Source organism: the organism of the source record quoted next, unplaced genomic scaffold, assembly GCF_019419815.1.
Source record: "Pyrus x bretschneideri cultivar Hongxiangsu unplaced genomic scaffold, Pyrus_bretschneideri_v1 Contig69, whole genome shotgun sequence".
In the NCBI taxonomy this organism is placed as follows: Eukaryota; Viridiplantae; Streptophyta; class Magnoliopsida; order Rosales; family Rosaceae; genus Pyrus; species Pyrus x bretschneideri.
In genome coordinates, this window is record NW_025999808.1 from 648,181 (window position 1) to 673,833 (window position 25,653).

Consider the following 25,653-nt stretch of genomic DNA (forward strand, 5'->3'; position numbering starts at 1 on the left):
CACCAAGATGACCATGCTTGTTCCGCAAGACACGTGGTCTAATCTGGATATGGGCATAATTAGATCCTTATATGTCTTAGAGTTCCTACAATCTAGGAATAGATGTACATTGCAAGTAATCACGCTTCTAATAGGACGTAATATCTAATCCTAGATATCATCTTGGATTTTTCCGATTGGATGAGAATTCTATCCTATAATGGACTCTCACACAGTCAATATAAGTACACCCTCCTGGGGTCCATTTAAGGGATCTCATTCTAAGTATTCTAATTCTCTTGCCCACACACTATCTGCGACTCTCCACCCTCCCTCCACCACACACAGTCACACACCTAACTTTCTCTCTCTCTAAGACTGCCTCTAATTCTCTCCAGTGATTTTCTTTGTGTGTGTGGGGTTTCGAACTAGGGTTAGGGTTTCAAATTGGGGCTTCTACAATGGGGTTTTGAATTGGGGTTTTCGTGTGTGGGGTTTAGAATCAGGGTTAATGTTTCAAAATAGGGCTTCTACAATGGGGGTTTGAATTGGGGTTTCTTTGTAGAGTAAGACCTTCAAATCTTGGCTTTGATTGGGTTTTCCAGTCCCAATCCATCCCGAAATAGTGAAAACATTTCAAGAATCCCGAAATTTGAGAATACCGAAAGTTCGGTTTGAGATCAGTATTCGGATTCCCCTCCCGAAAGGGATCGGTTCGGGACTTGGATTCCTAACCCTATAACTAATTACAAAAAAATAAACTAATTTGCTTAAGTATGTTTAATTTTAAGTGTGTCATTAAAAAAAATTTGTATTGTTTGTAAGTTTTTGGGATTTCTTTTACATTTGGATTAATTATGACTGTTGATTTCCAAACTTTCATTTGGATTAATTATGACTGTTGATTTCCAAATTATGGCTCTTGCCCAATTGCCTTCCCATTTTGTAACCGTTGAACCAAGTTTTTGAGACAAAAGCCAATTTAACCCAATTGTCCTGCTAATTACGCAATGGTGAGCTTGCTCACAAGAGGACCTGAAAACTGGTTAAAACCTTTTCTATCGACATGTAAGAAATGAAAGTTTGCAAACATATCATATAAATTAATAAATACGTTGTTTCACATGAATTAATCTTTCTCACTCGGCTCTTAAATTTCATGTCCAAGAAAAGAGGCAAGTTAGTCAATTTCTCTTATTTAAACTCTGACAATTTACATGTGATTTAATATCTTAGTGGACAGTGTAGGGTAGAACATGTGCCGCGAGTTTGAAACTCTTCATTTTCTGAATTAATGTAATACTTTTAAACCTTTCCCAGTTAATAACAACAACAAAAATAAATAAATAAAATAGAATACTGTGAGAATTTATTAGTTGACCATTACCCATGCACAAGGCTCTAATCCACAAGTTTCCAATACAAGTCCAAATTACAAGTTTCCGAGTCCCAAACACAACGGCTCCACACCACCACAAACACAAAGTGCCAGCAACAACCGCTTTTTTACAACCACCACTGTTTCTTTTTATTGTTCGGACTTAAGAGTTTGTGAGGTTTTCCACCAAAAAGTGTATAAATCAAAATAATTTTTTTTTGGGTGGTTTTAAGGGTATAACTACGTAATGAGAGTGTTAATTCCTATGCAAGAGAATTCAAATCTTGTCTAATAGTTTAGTTTTCAATCTCTTCATGCATTGTTCATTATGCTTAATAATATAATGACGTCATACACCTTAAATACAGTGAATTATCCAATCCAATCCAATCCAATCATAAATATGAAACGAGTCCTAAAGTACCGCGACCTGACAATCAAACCGAAGAATAGAAAAGGTAGTGTCTAAACTCAGAAAAAAAAAAAACCCAAGCCTCGTTAGCAAACCAAAGATTACATAAAGAATTGATACCCTACATATGATTTCGAATCAGATCCAGGTCAGGAAATCAACTTTCAAATGTTATCTGCCCACAATGAAAAAAAATGGCCCTACACATACACCCTTCTCTTTCAAGTTTCGATCTTTCAAAGGCATACTCCACATCTCACTAGAAATTTAAGCAAGCAAATTTCCATATATTTAACTTGAGACCCCGAGCATGCTCAATGTCAAATTAATTCGAGACCCCCTCGATATCATTATAATTTTATCAATTATGTTTACAAGAGTAAAAATATGCTCTTAATCCGATGAGAAGACTACAAAGAGCTTTACAATTTCCTCTCACTCTTCACTTTAATTAGGAAGCAAACGCAAACGCAAATATAAAGATATTAAACATCACCCCTACTTGGCATAAGGTGAGGAGCTCATGTCTGTATTGTAAAATGAATCCTCTGGTCCGCCATAATAGGTCTCCTCCTTCTCGTCATCCCACTTCAGAACCTCCTTTATGTACTTGAATGCTTCATCAACAGTCACTCCGTCCCTTCCCCGAGCTTGCCACACAAAAAGCTTTCGCCCTGTGATGGAAGCATAAAGATCTTTGAACTTCATTGCAACATAGAAGTAAGCTTGACGGTCTAGTGACTGATTATTGTTGTGGGGTTTCACCGGACTAAAATCATTGAACCATTCGCAACAACTTAAAGGTGCCTTATTGACTTTGTCCTGTCCTCAAAGAGATCATACTTGTTTAGTATTAATATGAAAGGGGTATCCTTAGAGCAAGGGTGCCTGACCATATTCTCAAAGAGCTCATTACTTTGTATCATCTTATTTTGAAGTGACGCTTCATTGCTGCTATTGTCTGGGGAAACCCACATCTGGTTATAATCACTAAGCGCGACGCAAAACACTACCACGCATACATCTTCAAACATTTCCACCCACTTGCCCCCTTCATTCATCCCCTTAGCATTTACTTTTATAAGTTGGTATCTGCAACATCAAGTACAGAAAGTTTAGAAGAATAAAAAATCCCCAGCATTTCTCATATAAACAGGAAAATCCCCAAGAGTTATATAAATCACACACACAAGAAGAAAATAGCATTACTTGGCTACATGAGGGGGTGGAGCTTCCAGATTTTCTGTGTATGTTTCAGACATCGGACTACGATCATCAAGAGAGAATTCTATGAGAGCCAATCCATTTGCTTGAGTGACCCCTTCTGCATATAGTATATCTCGTTCCGAAGGTTTATACTCATTGTTAGATACCTCAACAGCCTGAAGAAAACATAGCAAAATTATATTCTACTTCACCAAAATTTGTTACTACACAAGTTTCGATACATGTTACCTGGCTTAAAAAGTAGTCTGCAACATTAGGAAGGAAATGAAGCTCATCTCTTCTTTTATATGTTTCCTGAATAGCAGGATCCTTCCACACTTGTTCAACTAATGGAGCATATTCACGTGTCGCAGCAGGGAAGAATGCATCTAAATCTCCTCCAGGAGCCAGTCAGAGAAATGCTTCAATGTCAGGTTAATGGAGTAAACACATTTAGTAGTTTCATCTAGGTCGACCTCACCACCTGAAACAAGAATGCAATCAGATATCACATACTGAATTTTCCAAAATGCAGGGAAGAAAAGATGATTTATTTTGCAACTGGATTAATCAGCGTCACTCTTATCCAGAATGATTATCTTTAGCCTGCATAAATCATCAATGACGTAACTAAAACCTTACATTTCTATCACATGTGCAACAGATTATCCTCTTTCAGATGAAATAGTCATTAGTAAGGATAGCTTGAATGGTAAAAAAAACACACGGGTTTGAGTCTCTGCATAATAAAAATGATTGCTCCCCCAATCAAGTAAGATCGAGGTAATGTACTGAAATGTTGTGGCCAAAAAGCCCATAAGGATGCCAAAAAACCTTCTCCCTCCATACGAAATCCATATCCTCTCTTATCTTCAATATCCTGCTATTTTTGCCAAAACTTCACAATGGCACCAAGTACTAGCTTTCTTGTTCGACCTAAACACCCAAAGATCCTCATAAAGCAAGGAATAACAATCTCTGGGCAAAGCACCCACAACCCCAAACATTTTAGGAAACCTACCCCAAACAAAAGATGAAAAAGGAGAATGCAGAAAGATATGATTACACTCACCAACAGTATAGCACAAAGAACACAAATATGGCTTCAAGAAGGTATTTGGTCTTCATTTTGTGAGATCACATGTGCTAATTTTTCATTAGGCCACATTCCAAGCAAATACCTACCTGTTTCGAATACCGGGCATCAGGCATCCAAATCATCCAATAAGGCTCAACAGACAACAGGCCATGGTTTTCCAACAAGGATTGAAAGTAAGACTCGCAAGAAAAAATCCCCGAACTTGAAGGACACCCTACACGTCAAAGAAGCATTGGTTACGCGAGATGAGACAAAGGGTTAGTCAACTCTAAGAGAGTTATGGGTGTGCCTAAAGGTCAAGTCTCATGAAACAAATGGTAGAAGAAAGCAAAGCAGCAATATAAGAGATCACAACAGAAACGGTTTGTGGATACCCACTATAAATTAGGGATTAAAGACTCAAATATGATTCCCCATCGGATATCGTTGCTAAATCTGATTCTACAGTCATCTCCACCAACATATTGATCCTCTGGATGAAAGAAGAATATTAAAGATAAATGAATATCTAAGGACAACGAAATGAACCTTACTCCACAATCCTAGAATCAACCACAAGAATTTACTATTTAATTTATTGCAAGGAGAAAAATTCTGTGAGTGATTTTGGAAAGAATAGTGATAGACGGAAATGTTCTAGAGCAACCAACACTCATCAGAAAAGTTTGAGAGTACTCCCTTCTACACTAAAGTCCAACAACATATATGATATTTTCCGTTCCTCCTCCATTAGTACTGATAAATGCTCAATTGATTCATGCATATACAAGTTGAAAAAAGTTGGAGTTCTACCATAAAACCAATTGGCAATATGGGGAGTAGCTCAACCTCTTATAAGTTCATGCAAGGTCCCTTTTCGCATCAATGTGGGACTCATTCTCAACATGCCCCCTCACGTATGGCGAATTTTTGAGCCTAATAAGTGGACAACACAACGGGGTGACGTGGAACACATGTGGCCGTTTGGCTTCACACGTGGGACAACCTGGCTTTGATACCATGAAAAAAGTGGTTCCACCATAAAAGCAATTGGCAGTATAGGGAGTAGCTCAACCTCTTATAAGCTCATACAAGGTCCCTCTTCCCATCAATCTAGGACTCATTCTCAACACTAGTTTCCACTATATTGCAGTGCAGCAAAGATTACAATTAATAACCTTTCTACTTGAAATTTCTATTAAGGGAACAAAGCATGAGTGACTTTCAACTACAACTGGGGAATAAAAAGAACAACATGATTGAAGCAATTAATCAGTAGAAATTTGAGTTAAAATTGAAAATTCAATATTGTATCTGTATTTGCAAAAGTACCTGCTTCAGCGTTTTGATCATGAGAACGTCCTTCCATCCGAGACAAAGCCTCTTCTTCAAAGCGCTCTCGTCCATAAAGCAAAATGCTTAGATATTTGTACATGTTACTCTAGATCATCAGCTTTATATCTTGCAGTTCTTCTGAAGTAAACTTGTTTCCATACAAGAACTTGGCCTACCGAGTGACCACAGAAAAATACTGATTAACACCAGCTACAAAAACTAGTATTAAAAAGATCTATAAGAGTTTAGAGTTTAGAGCAAAATTCCATTGAAAATGGCACTCATGAAAAACAGACAAATGTGTAGAGCAAATGCAAGGCTGGCTGCCTCAGTTACAAACCTAATGGACTAAACATCAATGAACAAATTTACTCTTTCCGTAACACGGGGTGCAGGTTCTAGACATCCCTAGACCCTAGCCTCTGACTATATCCAAATAGCTATTTCGTAAATCAGTCCCAAGGTCGGGAAATGAGATTTCAAATGAACAGAAAGATAGATGAAACCTTAAATATAATACTCAAAACCCATATGAACAATCTGTCATAATAAGTTTTGAAAAGTTCTCTACTTAACCTATCTCAAAGGCAGTAAAGCAACAAACCAACTAAAAAAAGTGCCTCATTATTTACCAAAATAACATACACATACAAAACAAAGATGCTCAGCTCTGGAATCAGGTCAGCTAAATGAACTCTCCATTCCATTTGAACCTTTAAGGTGACTTGTTCTCGTCTAGTTTCTGACAACTCTGCTCATTACATGGTTATGACTAGATAAAACAACATATGCACTTATTTGTTCTCTAGACTGACAGGAAGTTCTGCCCTCCAAATAACTTATACAGGACTAGGAAACCGTGAAGGGAAAACATATATTTGTAAGAACAAATAAATTCTCAAAGCTCTCTTTTTTCTTTTACTTCCAGGGCTCCCACTCTATCAATCAATCATAGTAACTGCAATTCATAGAAAATCACAGTACAAAGATTTTAAATAAAGGGCTGCATCTGTTTGAAGATATGCTGGTCCCAGACCCTTGAAGTCCAAGAAGAATCAGCTTCTGAACTTTTTTCTGCTCCAAATAATTTGGAACAGTGGTATAATTGCTAGCCTCATCTTTAGGTCCATTAGGTTGACCTTGAGGCACAGGCAAAGAGAATAGGGAACAGACAAACCGTGGAGTTGCCTATCTAACATAAAGCAAATAAATATGCTTCATAAAGACAGCCATAATCAATATAGGCTCAGAAAAATCCAACTGAGTTTTCCAGTACATACCTTCTCCCAAATATTTCCTCTGATATTATTCCGACCTTTTTCCTAAGAGCGTCCATCATCATAGACCCAAAAATGGGTGTCACACGGACATTGCACATTTGCTACCTAACAGTGTAAAGATGTATATTAGAGTAAAGGCGGTACATCGATTTGCAACAAAAGCATTAAAGACAGACATAGACCTGTAAACGGATCGGATTTATTGGGTTTGGGTCGGGTTGAACCCGACCCGTTAAGTTAACCGATCATCTGAACCCAACCCGTTAAGCTAACGGATCACCCAAACCTGACCCATTTCACCCGTTAACAATTATTATTATTATTATTATTATTTTTTGCATAGAGTTTATTTTTTGTTGTTAAGACTTGACCGAAATTACCAAAATATCCTCAACTAACGGGTGCTAACGGGTCTAACGGTTTGACCCAAAGTGACCCGTTATTTAATGGATTCACCCGTTAGCGACCCGACCCGTTAAGCATCCACCCAAATACTAATATTAACGGGTCGGGTCCAAAATGTCAGGTCCAGACAAACAAAGTATTTAGGGGCCCTTATCATGTTATAATAATAAATAAGTTTTGAACTTATAGTATTCATAATACATTACGCACTACCAACAGTGCGCTTCAGCGTGGCATGCATGTAATGTGAACTGTGTCCCTGATTTCACTGATATACATCAAGTTCCTATGTATAGGAAACCTTTTAACTTCCATTGAACACTTACTCTCATTGCTGATTATAGCTTCGCGTCACCTTTTACTTCCTATTGTTTTTAATCTCATAAATGTAATCTCACCATGTGATGCAGCTCTTATATGCATGGTGATGATCCTTACGTAAAAGAACAAGAACACTCATATGAAATGGAATACCAGATTCGTAAGAGCAAAGACTAAAGGGTAATCTAAAACCTAGTTGCTTTCTACAAGCTTAAAAGTTACACCTTATGACTTTAAAACGAAATAATATTTTCATTGGAAATTCACGAGACATACCTTTAGCACCCTGAGTTCAAGTTTTGTAATTTCTCAGCCATTGATATAAACCTCAGTGTTTCCATTGCTTGCATCTGGGCTGAGTTTCTGGGAAAAATTTAGGTTTGAACTCATGATTCTATCTGGTCTTTCTCCCTCCTGTCAAATCAAAAGTTGAGATATACAATGGAATTCATGGCAGTACCTTCTTTTAGCAGAAATGGGAAAAAACGATGTCAAATATGAACTCACCTTTCCCCACAGACCAGATTCTTTATCATACCAATATCTACCAGGCTTCAAATTCCGGGGAAGTAAGGGGCATCCAAGTAATTCAGCCATCTTTTCTGACTTTAGAGGGAACCCATTCACTATCAGCTACTCTGGCCGAAGCTGATTGGCTGAACTCTTTTTTCTGCTTTCATTATCTGCTTAACTTCCAATGGGCTAAGCAATCTGGACAACACCCTTGACTGTTTACCCAATTTTAACTGCTTTGATTCATCAATTGGCTGACCAATACATGTCACACACTTACGCCCTTCGGGCATGGAACCCATAGCCCTAAGCACACAATTGCTGCAGTACTTAGCATCACAAACCAGACACGACTCCTTAGTTTCCCATTTTCCTTTTCGGCAACGGTAACAAACTCTACTTTTATTCTTCTTTTTCTCCTTAGAAACCCCAACATAAGCTGCAAAGCCGGCTTCTCAGCATCAACCTCTCTCTTCTGAGACCTATCCACAGTATTAAAAGTGACAACTTGGAGGATTATGAACTGAACCTGGAGATGCTGAAGGTGAGGCTGAAGAATAATCTTGGTTTTGCAAGACAGACACTACAGATTCTGAGCTTCCCGATAACCTTGGACTTTGAGTAGGGGAACTTGTGACACCAGCAATAAGAGACACTGGCAGAGGTATTGGTTCAATAACTGGTGGATCGGTACTGGTAACCGATCTTTGTGATTCAGATAGCGCATCTGCAGTTGGGATTCCATGTGAATTAACATCAAGGGGTTTGACCCTAGGTACATCATAAGGGACATGAGGGCCCTCATACTCCATGGCTAAAGAGTAATCAAGATTGGCAGCATCTTCAGGGATTGAAGAACTCGGTGGAAGCATCTTTCTCACCGATTCCTTCCAGCTTTCTCTCTCCTTTTGCTCCATTGACTTGTATCGGATTCCTTTATCCTCGACTACACTCAACACTCTAACTATAACTTGTTAGATATGAAGAACACCATACAACTCTACTCTAAGACATTTCTTTTTTCGAATAAAGAGTTTCGATTTCCTCCGAATTTAACACAACACCATATTGCTGCAAACTCTAAGAGATGCACAGCTAACAATATCAGCAAAACTAAGTTGAAGTACCAACTTGTATGAGATTTGGGTGATGTGGGACACCTTCAGAACCAGTAAAAGTCTCCAGGCCGTCGCAATCGTTCATACTTCAAAACCAACAACTAATCAAAGATTTAGGTGATGTAGGAAATTTGATGCAGGACACCTAATCCACTACTTTAGAAAATTTGTGCCGTTAAAATTTGATCCAACGGCTGAAGTTAATAAAATTTTTAAAGTAAGTTTCTGTTTATAGCAGTTGGATTAATTTTCAACTGCATAAATTTCCTATGTGCCCATATGAAATATACGACACTTCATCATGTGAGGTGTCACTCAGCTTTTCATGGATTGCCACTTGGCCTTGTATCCATGAGTCATCAACCACGTGTTTTACTCTCAAGTTTCTTCTCAGCCCATTAGTTTTTCTTATAGCCGACTATGTCTACCATAAATAGCATTCAACCTTTCATTGTTATTCATTCAATTCCTCCAAATCTTTTTATCTTGTACGTTGCATGTAGTTTCCATGCAGAGTACATTAGTTTGTATTATATATATATATATATATATATGTATGTATGTATGTATGTATGTGTATATATATATGTGTGTGAGTTAGAGAGAGATTAGGAAATAAAAGACCATATAATAAATATATGGTGTTAGGAGCGATCAAGGAGCTTCCTCAAGTATGTGAAACTTAGCTATTGACATGGATAAGTACGTGGAGCTTAGCTATTTTAGTAATGACGTGAATAAGTATGTGGAACTTAACTATTTCGGTAGTGACGTAGATAAGTACGTGGAGCTTAACTATTCCAGTAGTGACATGGATCTTTATTTTAGCTTTGGAATCCAGGTAGGGGAAATACGGCAAACCTTTACGGAAATTGATTCTATTAAATTTCGTGAAGTGTTATAATATTCTTGATCCTTTTGGTTGATTAATGTGATTGGATTTTAATTGGCTAATTTCTTCAGTTAAGTGTTTACTTGTTATTGGTTATGGAATTATTGCTGAAATGTTATTCGTTGAGAATATACTGTGATACATGTGAAATATGAAATGACATTATTTGTGCATCATTCATGTTGATGTGGTTGGAACTTCAGTGTTGAGATTGGAATTCGGGAAATGAGGGTAGTTAGAAAGGATCTTTTGTGTAGTTGAATCTCTTCGTTGTGAAACCAATTCCAGGCGAGCCCGGTGTGCACATTAGAATAGGATATCAGCGGGATAATTGTTGATGTGGGTGATTTGGGCTGGAGATCTATGAATTAGATGAGATGACTACCAAAAGGGGTTTATGAACTTGGGATATCGTAAAGGGGTTAGTTTCTATAATAGAACATTTGAACCACCACTACAGTGGTAAAATGCATGGAATGAGACGTGCAGGTCCACATGTTTTATTATATAAATTAACAGGTGTAGCTGAAGAGGTTGGATTGCATACATGCATTGTTATCAATAATAATTTGATATTTGGCTATATGATTTCATGACACTTAATTTAATATTGTCAATTTAATGTGATAAGGTTATGTCCCTACTGAGCTATTGAATCTCATCCCTCTATTATTATGCAGATTTACGAATTAAACATTCAAGAGGGTAGGCATGATGAGATGGATTAGATTGGAGTAGAGAAAGTTTATTCATCTTTTTTACTTTAGAATTGTAAAGAGTTCTTGATTTGTTTACAAATCATAAGTTATTTTATAAGAAGAAATTTATTTTCCAACCCGTTTCAATTTCCTTTTATTTATTTAGTTTTTAACTCACGTTTTAGATTCAAGTTCGAATTTTTATTACCGACCCTGAATTCGGAGTAGGACATCAATTTAACTAATGTCTAAGAACACTCTATTTTATCGGGAGTTATGAAGGTTGTCCTTAAGAGCCTTGATGATGAGGATGGAGGGAATAAAGAAATAAAGACTTCAAAGGAGAACAAAAAGGAAATTGACCTGAATACGATGCCTTTCACTGAAGAATCAAAATTGTCGTTAATTTTTTAAAAAATCACTTTTTCTTCTGTTTTGTCAAATGCATTTGATATTATAAATTTTTTAATAAGCTTCTTTTAAAATAAATATTTAAGCAATCACAAACTGAACTTAGCCAAAGCAAGCCCATCCTAAAAGCAGTTCCAAACTTCCAGTGTAGCAAGGCATCATTGGGCAATAGGCAACTTAATTAATTCCAATAAATGAACAGTAACTGCCCAAGTGCATCTCCATTCCTAAATTGAATAGCTCAAGCAATTCGTATTAAAATAATAATATCTTTTATTTTATAAAATAATAAAAAATAATTTTATTTTTAATTTCAAATAGGATTTTTAACTGATCTCATCATGTCATGTGTCATTATCCAATAGTACAATTGTTGTGAATAGATCTTTAACCAATTCTGTCGCCCACTACTACAATATATGCTATCACCGGCGGAGGAAAAACCGACGAGAAATCAAATTTCTGTCGAAAATTTGGCACAAATCCGACATTAAACAATGTAATGTCGCATTTCAATAGCGACACTATTGCTAGCGTCGCGAAAGGGCTTCAGTGTCGCTTTTTGAGCTTAATCCGACACTACACAGCGTCGGTTTAAAGCGACACTAACCTTAACGTCGGTTTAAAGCGATGCATACTTACACGTGTATCAGCTATTTAATTATAAAGTATGCAATCTACTGTCGCTTTTAATCGACATTATATTAAAATTAAATAAATAAAATATCCCTTAAACCGACGTTAGATAACAATTAAATAAATAAAATATAAAATCTAGTAACTGTGACATCCCGTCCCGAGATTATAAAAACGTACGTGTGAATTTACCTTTTTACCCCTAGTTCGTTACATTTACGCTTAGTGTTGCTTTGTGTGGTGTGGCATGTGTTGGACCACACACACACACTCACACACACTGTCTCTCTCTCCCGTGATTCCCTCTCCCTCTGTCTCTTTTCTGTCACTTCTCTCTCTCTCTCTCTCTCTCTCCCCGAGTTCCTCTCTTCTTCTTCTTCTTCTACATACGGACATACACACAAACATACTCAAATCTTCACCAATCGAGAAACCAAGACCACCCTCGTGCTCGTGAGGCTGAGAGGAGTCCAATGGTGCCAATTCCAGGTAAGAACTTTGACGTTTTCACGTCGATATCACCATGGCCGATTTGAACACTGTTCATGCAAACCTAAACTAGTGTGTTTTTGGACATTTGAAGCTTGTAGATGTGTTGGTGAGGTCCCAAGGAACCTCGGAGTGTATCGTTGGACGAGTTTGGACGTCGGGATCGTCCTGTTCAAAGTTGGCCGAACTTGGATTGTTGTTGCAGGTATGATCTAGTGAGTTTTAGCTTGTAAAAGTGGTCTAACGTTGTTCTACTAGTCCTAAGCTTCATTTTGGCGTTTGAATCATGAAAAACGGTTGAGAAACGAGTGAGAAAACACGGTTGGAAATTTTTCCAGTTTTCCGGCGCCGTCGCCGGCGCCGGAGTCTCGCCGGAGAAGGTGACGGAATATTCCGTCAAATCTGACGGAATATTCCTGATGCCGTTAACGGAATCTGTCAAGTTTAACGGAATATTCCGTCAGTTTAACGGAATATTCCTGACGGCGTCTGTTGACACCGTCAGTGTGCATGGCACGTGGCCGCGCGTGGGGGGCGCGTAGGTCCGTGCCTATTCAGGCGCGTGGGGGCGCGTGCGTGGTCCAAAAATTATTTTAAAAATATGGGTGTGATCCTGAGGTTGTGTAGAGCACGTTGGTATATTCAATTGTCCATTTTGAGCAATGTATGAGAAGTTATTACGAGAAGTTGGTTATGTGCTTTTAAATTAACGCTTTCGTAGCTTTTTCGCGTATAGGTGATTCGTTTTCCGAGGACGAGCGTACACACTCGAGGCAGGGGGGCTACGACCCTTCCACTTATCAGTGAGTGGGCTTTTGTTTTCCGTATATACCTATATACATTTATATTCCCAGAAATTAAATAGAAAAGGTTATTTGTTTTATGCCATGCATCATATGAATGTTGTTTACGCATCATCGCATGTATTAGTAGTGGCATACATATATATATATATGTGTATTTGGTGCTGTGGACGTGCAGGTAAGTGCCAGGTAAGTGGTATTCATGTTGTTATGCAGTAGTAGTTTGAAATGCTTAGAGAGCTCATAATCTGCACCCCCGGTGTTAGTGCTCCCGCCCAGAGAGGGGCAGAGTCCTTCACGTGATGTTCACCCGCACCACACGCTCGCCTTGGATCCAAGTAGGTGCTTAGTCTTGTCGTGCAGACCACATTAGGTGGTTCCGACTCGTAGGTGACCCGCGATTATTCGCACAGTCTTCACGTGATCGTAGCACTAGAGCGTATATATTACACCCAGTCTTGTCGTACAGACCACGTTAGGTGGTTCCGACTCGTGTGCAGATTCAGTTATTGAGTTGAGATTGGAGCTCTATATGTAGCCGTACAGGTCACGTTAGGTGACTCCCGGCTGCCAGATTATACGTTATTGATGTGAATTACGCTTGAGCATTTACATTTGATTATGAGATTCTGTTGTGGCATATTCTCGAGCATGAATGGAATATTTTGGAGCATGATTGACATATCTATACATACGTATATATGTTCATTTTCTGGGAAGTATACAGGTTTTACGGCGAGGGGTTAGAATGTATTTTGCTAAAGAGTTTTCAAAGAACTTTGTTTTTGCCCACTCATGCTTTTGTTTTTGCGCCCTTCCAGGTTCTAGTGGTCTAGCAAGTGCGGTGGTTTATCCCAGAGGGCGTCCCGGCAATTCTGACAGACATTCACCATTGTAGGGTCACCTTCGGGTGTATATATGTCGCATTTTTCCTTTTTGACTGCTGTAGACTTGCTCTGAAATTGTGTCTCACATACACTAGTACTTTGTATGCTAGTTAGTTTTTAATTATTCGTACTTTTATATTACTATCTTCATAGCTTCCGCACGCGTACATGGCTACGTCACCTTCGTGTGACGGCCAGCACGCCCTGATCTCGGTCGAGGTGTGTCAGTAACGGTCTTAACCGACACTATATTTGTTAATAATAATAAAAATAGATGGACAACTGCATGCAATTTTAATTAATTCCAACTAAAATAAATTATATAATCAAAATTATAAATTTTAAGATCTAAATAAACATTAATGAAAATAAATAACAAAAACAATAGTGCCAAACTGTACATCTAACATTTCACATAAAATCCAACAAGTCGTCCGTCGTAACAAACATTAAATCCGACATTACAAACATAACATAAAAAAACAAAAAGATAGAACAATTATAGTGTCGTATTTAACCGACAAGAAAAAGAACCAATTAAACTACCCAACCGAATCTGCGCCTGAACGTCGTCCAGATCCTTCTGCTTGAGAACCTTCTCCTTGAGATCCTCCTTCTTGAGATCCTCCTTCTTGAGATCCTCCTCCTTGAGATCCTCCATCTGATCCAAAAATCCTCGACAAGTCCACATCAAATCCAACACCTGCAAGCATTCCAGAAAACCCCCCAGCTGGAACTTCAGGAAAAGATCCACTAGGAGCAGCCATCTCAGGTCGATATACTGGCACTTGATAAGGTGGCTGCTGCATGTATGGCATGGGCGGCTGCTGCATGTATGGCATGGGCTGCTGCTGCATGTATGGCATGGGCTGCGCAGGCATCGGATACACAGGATATGGAGGTTGCTGATTATGGCCAGCATACGGATATGCAGGGGGAGGCTGACTTTGGCCCGACTGTTGAGGAGGTTGACTCTGGCCTGATTGTTGGGTTCCCGAGCTATACGGTGGTTGTGGCTGAAATCTTTGAAAAAACCATGCAAACAACTGATTTTGCTTGTTCTCTAGGTCCGAAATCCGTTTATTATTATTTTCGTCCCTCATTTTCAACTCATTATTTTGAGTCATCAGCAACGCCATTGAACTCTTAGATGATCTCCTGGAGGAAATTGATGTAGAAGATGAAGAAGATGCATAAGACACCATATCAGGAGTCACACCATGATCGTATCCTCTGACTCTATTATGCCTCTCAGGACCCATAGTATCAACATAAACTTGGGTCCTAAGATCTTCACTATCCTCCTGGCCCGACTCAATCAATGTTTGCAGATTGCTCTCCATTGTTGACTTGCATTACAATTTTTAAAAACAAAAATTCAATCGTAAAACAGAAAAATAAGCTATAGATAATAAATACTAATAAAATCAAATACTAACACGAAAAAATCTATTACCCCTGTACGCTCCGATGTTTCATCAATCCATGTTTTATCTTTTCGTGTATGACATTCATGAAAAAAGGTTACAGGATCTGCTTCTTTCCCATGCGTCTTCCGCTTTATCAAAAATAAAATTTCATACAAACAACTTAAGCAAACCTCATACTAAAAATAAATATAATTATTTAAAATTAATCATTTCTTCAAAATGTACAATCCATACATATTCTTCCAGCACTCTTGCAAAGGATTTTGTACCAGTGGTATGGTTCATTGATTTCAATCCCCGATTAATCTTATTTTTTTCAGCAACCTCCTGAAAAAAAAACGAAAGAAAAAAAAAAGATTATATTAGGCAACTTTAAAGTTATAACGAAATAAATCGTGTGAGGTTTACCTTTGTTTTGTCTCTATTCCAATATGCCAACAAATCTTCCCACTGGGCAGGAATCACATCAGGAGGAGGCTCGCTGCGCACCTCCTCTGCTCTTTTTGTATAATACTTTTTTTTTAACTTATTTCTAAACTCTTTATGCGCATGCTCCGCAATCTTAAGCGTCATATGACGGATCAAAGGCATTTTTACTATATTTGCATCTTCAAAAAAAATATTTCCCTACATACATAAAAACAAGAAACAAAAAAAAATCACGCTAGTCAATTATTATTACAATCATTGACTTATTCTTCTATTTTCAACTAAAAATAAAAACACCCATACCTTTATTCTATTCCAGAAAGCTTCCTTATCTTCTTCCGTAACCTTACGCCAATCTTTCTCCAACGGCAGATTTCTATAGTCCCTAACCTCTGCTGCTACATGTTTTGAAAAAGCACTAGCATTATCACTAATGCATTTTCCGGACGAATCAAACGAACAAAGCTGTTTCGTCCATTTAGGAATTGAGGGTCCACGCCTCCGTTGAGATGTACCTTGTTAATACAAACACACAATTAAAAACCAGGAAACAAATGTATATTTTCAGTTTAGCAATAATAATAGTTCAAACACAAACACAAAAAAATTAAAATAAAAACTGACATTAATAACAATTCAAAAAAGAACCAGCATCACCTTCGTCCTCTTCCAAGTGACGTTCTTCAGAACGTTGATCTTCACGAGAACTATCCATAGCAAAATTTAATGGAAGGAGAAGGAATATGGCTGAAATGGGGGAAAGAGACGAGAGACAGAAGTGGAAGGAATATGGCTGAAGTGGGGGATAGAGACGAGAGACAGAAGTGGGGGATAGCTAGAGACGAGATAGGAAATAAAGAAGATTTAAATATGGATAATTGCATAGCGTCGAATATTGTACACTTTGCGTCGGTTAAAACCTACACAAGGTCTGACTCGACCTAACAGCCTTTTGACAGAAAGCCTACACACGTAACTGACATAGTTTAGGCTTTCGCCTACACACGTAACCTGACATAAATTAGGCAGAAAGCCTGACAACTTTTCAGACCATTGCGTCGGTTAAAACCGACGTTATGTGGCATAGTGTCGAAATAAGGACCCATTGCGTCGGTTAAAACCGACGTTAGTTTGTAGAGCGTCGAAATAAGGACCCATTGTGTCGCTTAAAACCGACACTATGTCATTATTATAGCTTTTGACTGAAAGCCTGACAGTACCGTCTGACTCAACCATCATTATAGCCTGACATACTATGTCAGTAGCGTCGAAATTAGGCCACATTGCGTCGGTTCAAACCGACGTTAGACTGACAGATTTTTATAACGTCGAAATAAGAACAAGTTTGTGTCGAAATAAGATAAAATTTGCGTCGAAATAAGAACAAATTTGTGTAGTGTCTCTGACAGAAAATCCATTGTAGCAGATAGTCTCGAAAGTGTATAATTTTGCATCGGTTAAAGCCAATATAAGCATAATTTGACATGATAATGACTGACAAAGTGTTCCAACCCATTCCCCCGTGCAAAAAAACCGGGAAAATTCCCGCCCAACATAAAAAAAAAGTTTTAACTTACAAAAAAAAGAGAACAAGGATAAAAATAGAAACAAAAAAAATAAAAAATTTTAATCCAAAATTAAAAAGTAATCAGTTATGTTATCTCATATAATATTTTAATAATAAATTTATTAAGTTGAATCAATTTTTTTGCACTGTAATTGTTATTTTAATTTATTTTTATTTTGATAATTTTTTGTTGTTATTTACTAGCTAGAATGGATTAGATGAACATAATTTGAGTTGTTTTGAGAAAATGGAATGAATAATATTTATAAGCATTTATGTTAAATTAACAATATTAAATATAACATAAACTTATAATATTTAGTAATATAAGTATATATTATGGATTAGATGAGCATTTCTCAAAAGTTTAACTTTGATAACATTTGGTTGTTATTTACTATAATGGATTAGATGACTTTGATAACATTTAATTTGTTGTTATTTTGATAACTTTGATAACATTTGGTTGTTATTTACAATAATGGATTAGATGAGCATTTCTCAAAAGTTTAACTTTGATAACATTTGGTTGTTATTTACTATAATGGATTAGATGACTTTGATAACATTTAATTTGTTGTTATTTTGATAACCTTGATAACATTTGGTTGTTATTTACTATAATGGAGTAGATGAGCATTTCTCAAAAGTTGAAACATTATCAATGTAACTCAAAGCTTGCATTTTATTCTTTTTACAAAATCATCAATTTTCATTGATCATCATCCATTGTATTCATATAGGTTCAAGGAGTGTAGCTGTAAAAAATCATCAAAATCGGGCTTACAATAACCGTTAAATTGTCATTTTTAGTTGATAACCGTCGAAATTTTTTGTCCCGTTACTTCATCCCAGAATGTTTGTTTTTTGCGATTTTTTTCGTATACGATCTCGAATTATATACAAACATGTTTGACGGTTGGATCGTTGAAATTAGTTTCGTAGAATGCGTATCCCATCAAAACGATAGATTCACTAAGACTTAAGAGTTTATTCATATTTTCATTAAGTATAACGTAAGATTTTGTGGTATCCACTAGTATAAATATTTTAATTTGAAGATCGAATTCATTCATTGTATTCATATAGGTTCAAGGAGTGTAGCTGTAAAAAATCATCAAAATCGGACTTAAAATAACCGTTAAATCGTCATTTTTCATTGATAACCGTCGAAATTTTTTGTCTCGTTACTTCATCCCAGAATGTTTGTTTTTTGCGATTTTTTTCGTATACGATCTCGAATTATATACAAACATGTTTGACGGTTGGATTGTTGAAATTAGTTTCGTAGAATGCGTATCCCATCAAAACGATAGATTCACTAAGACTTAAGAGTTTATTCATACTTTCATTAAGTATAACGTAAGATTTTGTGGTATCCACTAGTATAAATATTTTAATTTGAAGATTGAATTCATTCATTGTATTCATATAGGTTCAAGGAGTGTAGCTGTAAAAAATCATCAAAATCGAACTTAAAATAACCGTTAAATCGTCATTTTTCATTGATAACCGTCAAAATTTTTTGTCTCGTTACTTCATCCCAGAATGTTTGTTTTTTGCGATTTTTTTCGTATACGATCTCGAATTATATACAAACATGTTTGACGGTTGGATCGTTGAAATTAGTTTCGTAGAATTCATATAATAATTATATATATAATTATTATAGTTTTTAGGGGTGTAAATGTCACATCCCGGCCTGGGGCGGATCCCTTCCCGGGCCCGCTCCACCACCGTAGCACGATATTGTCCGCTTTGGGCTTACCATTCCCTCACGGTTTTGTTTTTGGGAACTCACGAGCAACTTCCCAGTGGGTCACTCATCATGGGATTGCTCTAGGCCCCTTCTCGCTTAACTTTGAAGTTCCTACGGAACCCGAAGCCAATGAGCTCCCAAAAGGCCTCGTGCTAGGTAGGGATGGGAATATACATTTAAGGATCACTCCCTTGGGCGATGTGGGATGTCACAATCCACCCCCCTTAGGGGCCTGACGTCCTCGTCGGCACATTTCCGGCCAGGGATTGGCTCTGATACCAATTGTCACATCCCGGCCCGGGGCGGATCCCTTCCCGGGCCCGCTCCACCACCGTAGCACGATATTGTCCGCTTTGGGCTTACCATTCCCTCACGGTTTTGTTTTTGGGAACTCACGAGCAACTTCCCAGTGGGTCACCCATCATGGGATTGCTCTAGCCCCCTTCTCGCTTAACTTTGAAGTTCCTACGGAACCCGAAGCCAATGAGCTCCCAAAAGGCCTCATGCTAGGTAGGGATGAGAATATACATTTAAGGATCACTCCCCTGGACGATGTGGGATGTCACAGTAAAACTGTTAAATTAATATATAATTATATATAATTATTATAGTTTTTAAATTAATATATATAATTATTTACTCTAAATTATAGTTATTATAGTTTTTAAATTAATACTCTAAATTATTTACTGATTTTTCTTTCATTTATACCTAATACAAGGTCAGAAAAAATTGGAATGTGTATGGTGACATAAAGGGTAATTAATTCGATTATATGTCAAGGGACCATATATGGAATAGAAAGGAATCATATTAAGGGATGGAACTGGTTTCAATAATGTGTTTATCAAGGGACGGAACTGATCGACAATTGATAGAGCCATTTTCTTCCATGACTACCCCTTCACACTTGCAAAACAATATAAACACGTTTTAACTATAAATAATAATAATAATAATGACACCACACTTGGCATGCAGTAGAACATTCCATGGCCATGCATAAAAAATAGTATGTGGGATTATGCATGAGACAAATCAAGTCTTTAGGGGTGTTAAATTAATATATAATTATTATAGTTTTTAAGTTAATATATATAATTATTATAGTTTTTAAAACTGTTAAATTATATATAATTATTACATATGATTCACAACATTGCGTCGAAATATGATAATAATGCGTCGCATAAAACCGACGTAAGGTTAACATTGCGTCGGAATAGGCTAAGGTTGCGTCGGTTAAAACCGACGCTAAGTCTGACACACATGACATATCCCGTCGGTTAAAAGCGACAGGAAACAAGAAAAAAAAAAAAAAAAAACAGAAATATAATTTTATGATACGATATCATAGCATACAAAATGAAACAAAGTCTAATTAATACAAAAAATAATTAATATATTTATTCCCTGTCATCATCTGTTAACTCATCGTCGGTATTGGCATGATTAACGAACCCGGTAGGCAACGCTAATGATTCAAGAAAGGGAGTCTCTTCCACGCCAACCCTTGAATGGAAATTTTCATTATCAAGAATTCGATCATCCAAGTTCGGCATGGCATAATCATCAATAGCATCACTATCCTCTAACACGTCAAATAAATCTCTTGGCTGAGTTCGAACAACTACGTGCCAATCTTTTTCAATCGCGTCCTCCACATAAAATGCCTGTAATGCTTGTGATGCTAGTATGAAAGGATCCTCTTTAAATCCCAATTGATTGAAATTCACCATAGTAAATCCATATTGATCAGTCTTCATTCCTCGTGGACTTTCACTATTAACCCATTCGCACTTAAATAACATCACAGCTCGACCCCTATCTCCTGCTTCAGTAGGACCACAATATTTGACCTCGAACATATCTACAACTCTACCATAACAATTCACTTGCCCAATTGCTCCAGGAACATTTGCAGGTACAAAGACACCACAATTTTGATTCTTATGCTTATCATCCACAGATTTTATACGAAATCTAAATCCATGAACAATGTGACTTTTGTATCTACTCACAACCCTACTAGGATAATTAGCTAGCCAATGCAAGTCTTGAGATATCAATGTGTCATTAGCATCATATCTTGAATTCATCTGTAATAAGTATGAAAATAAAAATTGACAGAATAAACATGTTATAATTAAAATGCAAAACAATAAATAAATAATATGATTGTTATATCAACTCACAGGTTGCTTGAACCATTCTGGAAATTCTTTCTTGCTTAGCTCCTTAATTTGTCGCATAGTTAACCTTTCTCGACGATGTTTAGTTTTCAAGAATTCTTCATGTTGCCTACACAATTATGTCCAATTTAGATAATTATTTTTTCAAAGTTAAGAAAACCAATAAAACATTAAGACGTATGATTAAACGTTCTTACCTTCTAAATGGGCTAACCTCATCACAATTATTTAGAATGTATCTATGGCACTGATCAAGAACATTTAGATCGAGCTCCACATTTTCTCCTGAACCCATATAACATCCTTTCGAGTCAAAAATTGATAACCCACCAGATACTCCACGTCCAATACCATCTTCATTTCGGCCTCTACGGGTACGACGAGACTCAACGTCTCTAAGATACATGGAACAAAATGACAAGCACTCATCCACCAAATATGCTTTAGCAATAGAACCTTCAAGACGACCCTTATTACGAACATAGCGCTTCAGTGTTTGCAAATACCTACAATTATAAAACGAAATACAAATTATTATAATTATTAATTAAAGTTATGACTACAATTGTAAAAAAATTATAAAAATTTATTCATTACCATTCAATTGGATACATCCATCTATATTGAACAGGCCCTGCAAGAGCTGCTTCATCTACCAAGTGAACTGGGAGGTGCACCATTATATCAAAAAATGCAGGAGGGAATATTTTCTCAAGTTGACATAATGTCAAGGCAATTCTTGAATTCAGTTGCTTAAATCCTTCCTCAGACTCCTTACTACATAACTGTCTGAAAATTGCACTCAACTCTAATAAAACCATAGTAACAGCTTTAGGCAAAACCGGGCGTATTGCAAGCGGGAGTAACTGCTGCATTAAAACATGGCAATCATGACTTTTCAACCCATGTATTTTTCGTTCATTCACGTGCACACATCGCGACAGATTTGATGAATATCCATCTGGGACCCGAATAGTAGACAATACTTTACAAAACGCAGTTTTTTCTTCTCTTTTCAATGTGAACAATGCTGGAGGTCGAAATGTTCTATTTCCTTCTCTACGTGGGTGTTGACTATGTCTTATGTTCAAGAATTCAAGATTTGCACGTGCCGCCAATCCATCTTTAGACTTTTCTATATCTAGCAATGTTCCCACCACACTGTCACATATATTCTTCTCGATATGCATAACATCAAGATTGTGTCTAATCAACAGATGCCTCCAATAAGGTAGTTCATAAAAAATCGATTTCTTCTTCCACTGACTGTTACTACTTGTACTGCTCGAAGCTCTTCTTCTGCGTTGCCCAACTGAAGCATCCTTGTTTGGTTTTCCAAAAGTAAATCTCAATGTAGAAAGTTCTTCGAGACATTGTAAACCAGTCCACTGCCTTGGTGCACTACGATGCTCTCGACGACCATTAAAAGTGATGGTTTGCCTTCGAAACCTATGATTATCTTCAAGAAAACGTCGATGCCCCATATAACAAATCTTGCGACTCGCTGGCAAGTAAATAGATTCTTTATCATGCATGCAATGTGGACAAGCTTTATAGCCATGTGTACTCCATCCTGACAACATTCCATAAGCCGGAAAATCACTTATAGTCCATAACACGGAAGCCTTCATCGTAAAACTTTGGTTGGAATACGCATCATAAGTGGGAATGCCCACCTCCCACAACTCATTCAGCTCGTCAATCAATGGACGCATGTATACATCAATCTCTTTACCAGGACTGCGCGGTCCTGGTATTAACAAAGACAATAACAAATTTGGTTGCTTCATGCACATCCAAGGTGGCAAATTATAAACAGAAAGCACCACAGGCCATGTGCTATGATCATTCCTCATTTTCCCAAAAGGATTAAATCCATCACTGGCTAACCCTAATCGGACATTTCGAATTTCTGACGCAAAATCCGGATATAAATTATCCAAATGCTTCCATGCGGGAGAATCTGAAGGATGTCTCATAAACTCATCCTTTGGACATTCAGTTGCATGCCATCTCATATGTTCAGCCATATGCTTCGACATAAAAAATCGTTGCAATCGTGGTTTTAAAGGAAAATACCACATAACCTTAGCTGCGACCTTTTTCCTCGAGCTATCCTCTGCATTGGTAATTTTATACCTTGATTTACCACAAACTGAGCACATGGTCAAATCTGAAGTATCTTTCCAATAGATCATGCAATCATTGGGACATGCATCAATTTTCACATACGACAGCCCCAAGTCATTTATAAGTTTTTTTGCCTTATAACAGGATTCAGGCAAACAATTCCCTTCAGGCAACATTCTTTTAATTAACTCCAGTAAAGTGGTGAAGATCTCGTCAGGCATTCCCGCTAAACACTTGATCTGATACAATCTTACAACTGCTTCCAATTTCTTAAACTCCTTACAACCTGGCCACAAATCTTGATCTGCCTCTTCAAGCAACTTAAAAAAAGTCTGCACCTCTTCTGGACGCCCTTCCTCAATAGGGGGTTCAGTAGATGGCCCAACACCTTCTTCTGTTAATGGTTGGACAAATACATCATTAAGAAAATCATGCATGCCAATCACCTCATCTCCTGTTTCTTCTTCTCTAATTCCCACATTTTGCTCTCCAATGTTTTGCTCGCCATGATGTCACCAACAAGCGTTTTTATAATCTTTATCCATATCATACAATATGAGATGTTCAACAATGGTGTTCCTAACAAAAGTATATCGATTACAACATCTTTTGCAAGGACATCTAAACTTATCAGGACCAACACCATTTGCAACTGCTTGATCCAAAAACAAATTAATTCCAGTTGTATACGCTTCAAAATTGCGGGGTATTGTCAACCAACTCTTGTCCATATTTTACCACTTTACGAAGGTAAAATATTACGTTGACACTAAGATGCCTACAATCTTTCAATCCCTATCATGTAGGCATAACTATCAAAATTTTCAATTTCTATCTTTCACCCCTCGAACTCTGTCACGATTGCAATCTTTTAATTTTCAACACCTATTATAGTAAAAACAAATTAAAATAACAACAAAAAGTTATCAAAATTATGCTCATCTAATCCATTCTAATAAATAACAACCAAAAGTTATCAAACTTATCAAAATAACAACAAATTCAAATAACAATTAGAGTGCAAAAAAAATTAATTAATATATTCTTATATTCCTAAATATTATAAGTTTAGGTTATATTCTTATATGAAAGGATATTCTTATATTATAAGTTTAGGTTATATTCTTATGAAGGGTTATATTCTTATATTCTTATATTCCTAAATATTATAAGTTTAGGTTATATTCTTATGAAGGGTTATATTCTTATATTCTTATATTCCTAAATATTATAAGTATAGGTTATATTCTTATTAGAGTGCAAAAAAAAAAAAAAATTAACATAATATATTCTTATATTACTCAATATTATAAGTTTATGTTATATTTAATATTGTTAATTTAACATAAATGCTTATAAATATTATTCATTCCATTTTCTCATAACAATTCAAATTATGTTCATCTAATCCATTCTAGTAAATAACAACAAAAAATTATCAAAATAACAACAAATTAAAATAACAATTAGAGTGCAAAAAAAAAAAAAAAATTAACATAATATATTCTTATATTAATCAATATTATAAGTTTATGTTATATTTAATATTGTTAATTTAACATAAATGCTTATAAATATTATTCATTCCATTTTCTCATAACAATTCAAATTATGTTCATCTAATCCATTCTAGTAAATAACAACAAAAAATTATCAAAATAACAACAAATTAAAATAACAATTAGAGTGACAAAATTAATTAATTCGACTAAATTTTTATTAATTTAACAAAAATAGTAGAATTTTATCTAAGTGCTTAAATTATAATTTTTAAATAAATAAACTTGTGTATTATACAATTTAAAAATTAAAGAAGTTAGTGATACATACCTGATTTGTTGAAGAATTTCGACGTCAACAATTCTTTATGTACTCAACCAACTCAAATAAATTTCCTACAAAAATAAATTGTAACTAAAAATTAAACATAAGAGGAGAAAATAAAAATATTATAAGCAAGAAAAACTTACTGTTGTGAAGAGGAACAAATGAAGTTTGAAAACCAAAGGAGAAAGCTGAAAGAGAGAGAACACGGGAGACTTTTGTAAAAATTGGAAGAACGAATAAGAGTGCAAGAGAAGAAAAAGAAAACACGGGGGAGAGATATAAAGACCATCAATGTGTCACTTACAACCGACACTGGTTTTCAAAATATATGTCGCTCAAAACCGACGCAGGATTTAAAATATTAAAAACAATAATTAGTGTCGCCTAGAAGCGACACCCATAGTTTATGTCGCTTAAAAGCGACACTATTTTATTTAAAGCGACACCAGTACTTAAAAATATTAAAATATATGTCGGT

General features: G+C 36.4%; 1 protein-coding gene, 1 long non-coding RNA gene and 1 pseudogene across 2 annotated transcripts; all 3 read right to left on the reverse strand.

Annotated features, from left to right (window-relative positions):
- Nucleotides 1-2,157: 2,157 nt before the first annotated feature.
- LOC125472302 lies at nucleotides 2,158-8,984 on the reverse strand (annotated as a pseudogene).
- Nucleotides 8,985-14,383: 5,399 nt separating this feature from the next.
- On the reverse strand, nucleotides 14,384-15,184 carry LOC125472278 (protein FAM170B-like). The gene has a single exon (XM_048573504.1). It carries the CDS (start codon nucleotides 15,182-15,184, stop codon nucleotides 14,384-14,386), a length of 801 nt encoding a protein of 266 aa, XP_048429461.1.
- A 5,162-nt stretch (nucleotides 15,185-20,346) lies between these two features.
- LOC125472303 lies at nucleotides 20,347-25,386 on the reverse strand. The gene is made up of 3 exons (XR_007254222.1): nucleotides 25,319-25,386; nucleotides 25,179-25,243; nucleotides 20,347-20,538 (listed from the first exon to the last, which is right to left on the reverse strand). It is a non-coding gene; the product is annotated as an uncharacterized LOC125472303 (long non-coding RNA).
- Between the last annotated feature and the right edge of the window lie 267 nt (nucleotides 25,387-25,653).

Bases quoted from the DNA above. Each gene is read 5' to 3' on its own strand.
- LOC125472278 (XM_048573504.1), bottom strand. From the start codon at position 15,184: ATGGAGAGCAATCTGCAAACATTGATTGAGTCGGGCCAGGAGGATAGT.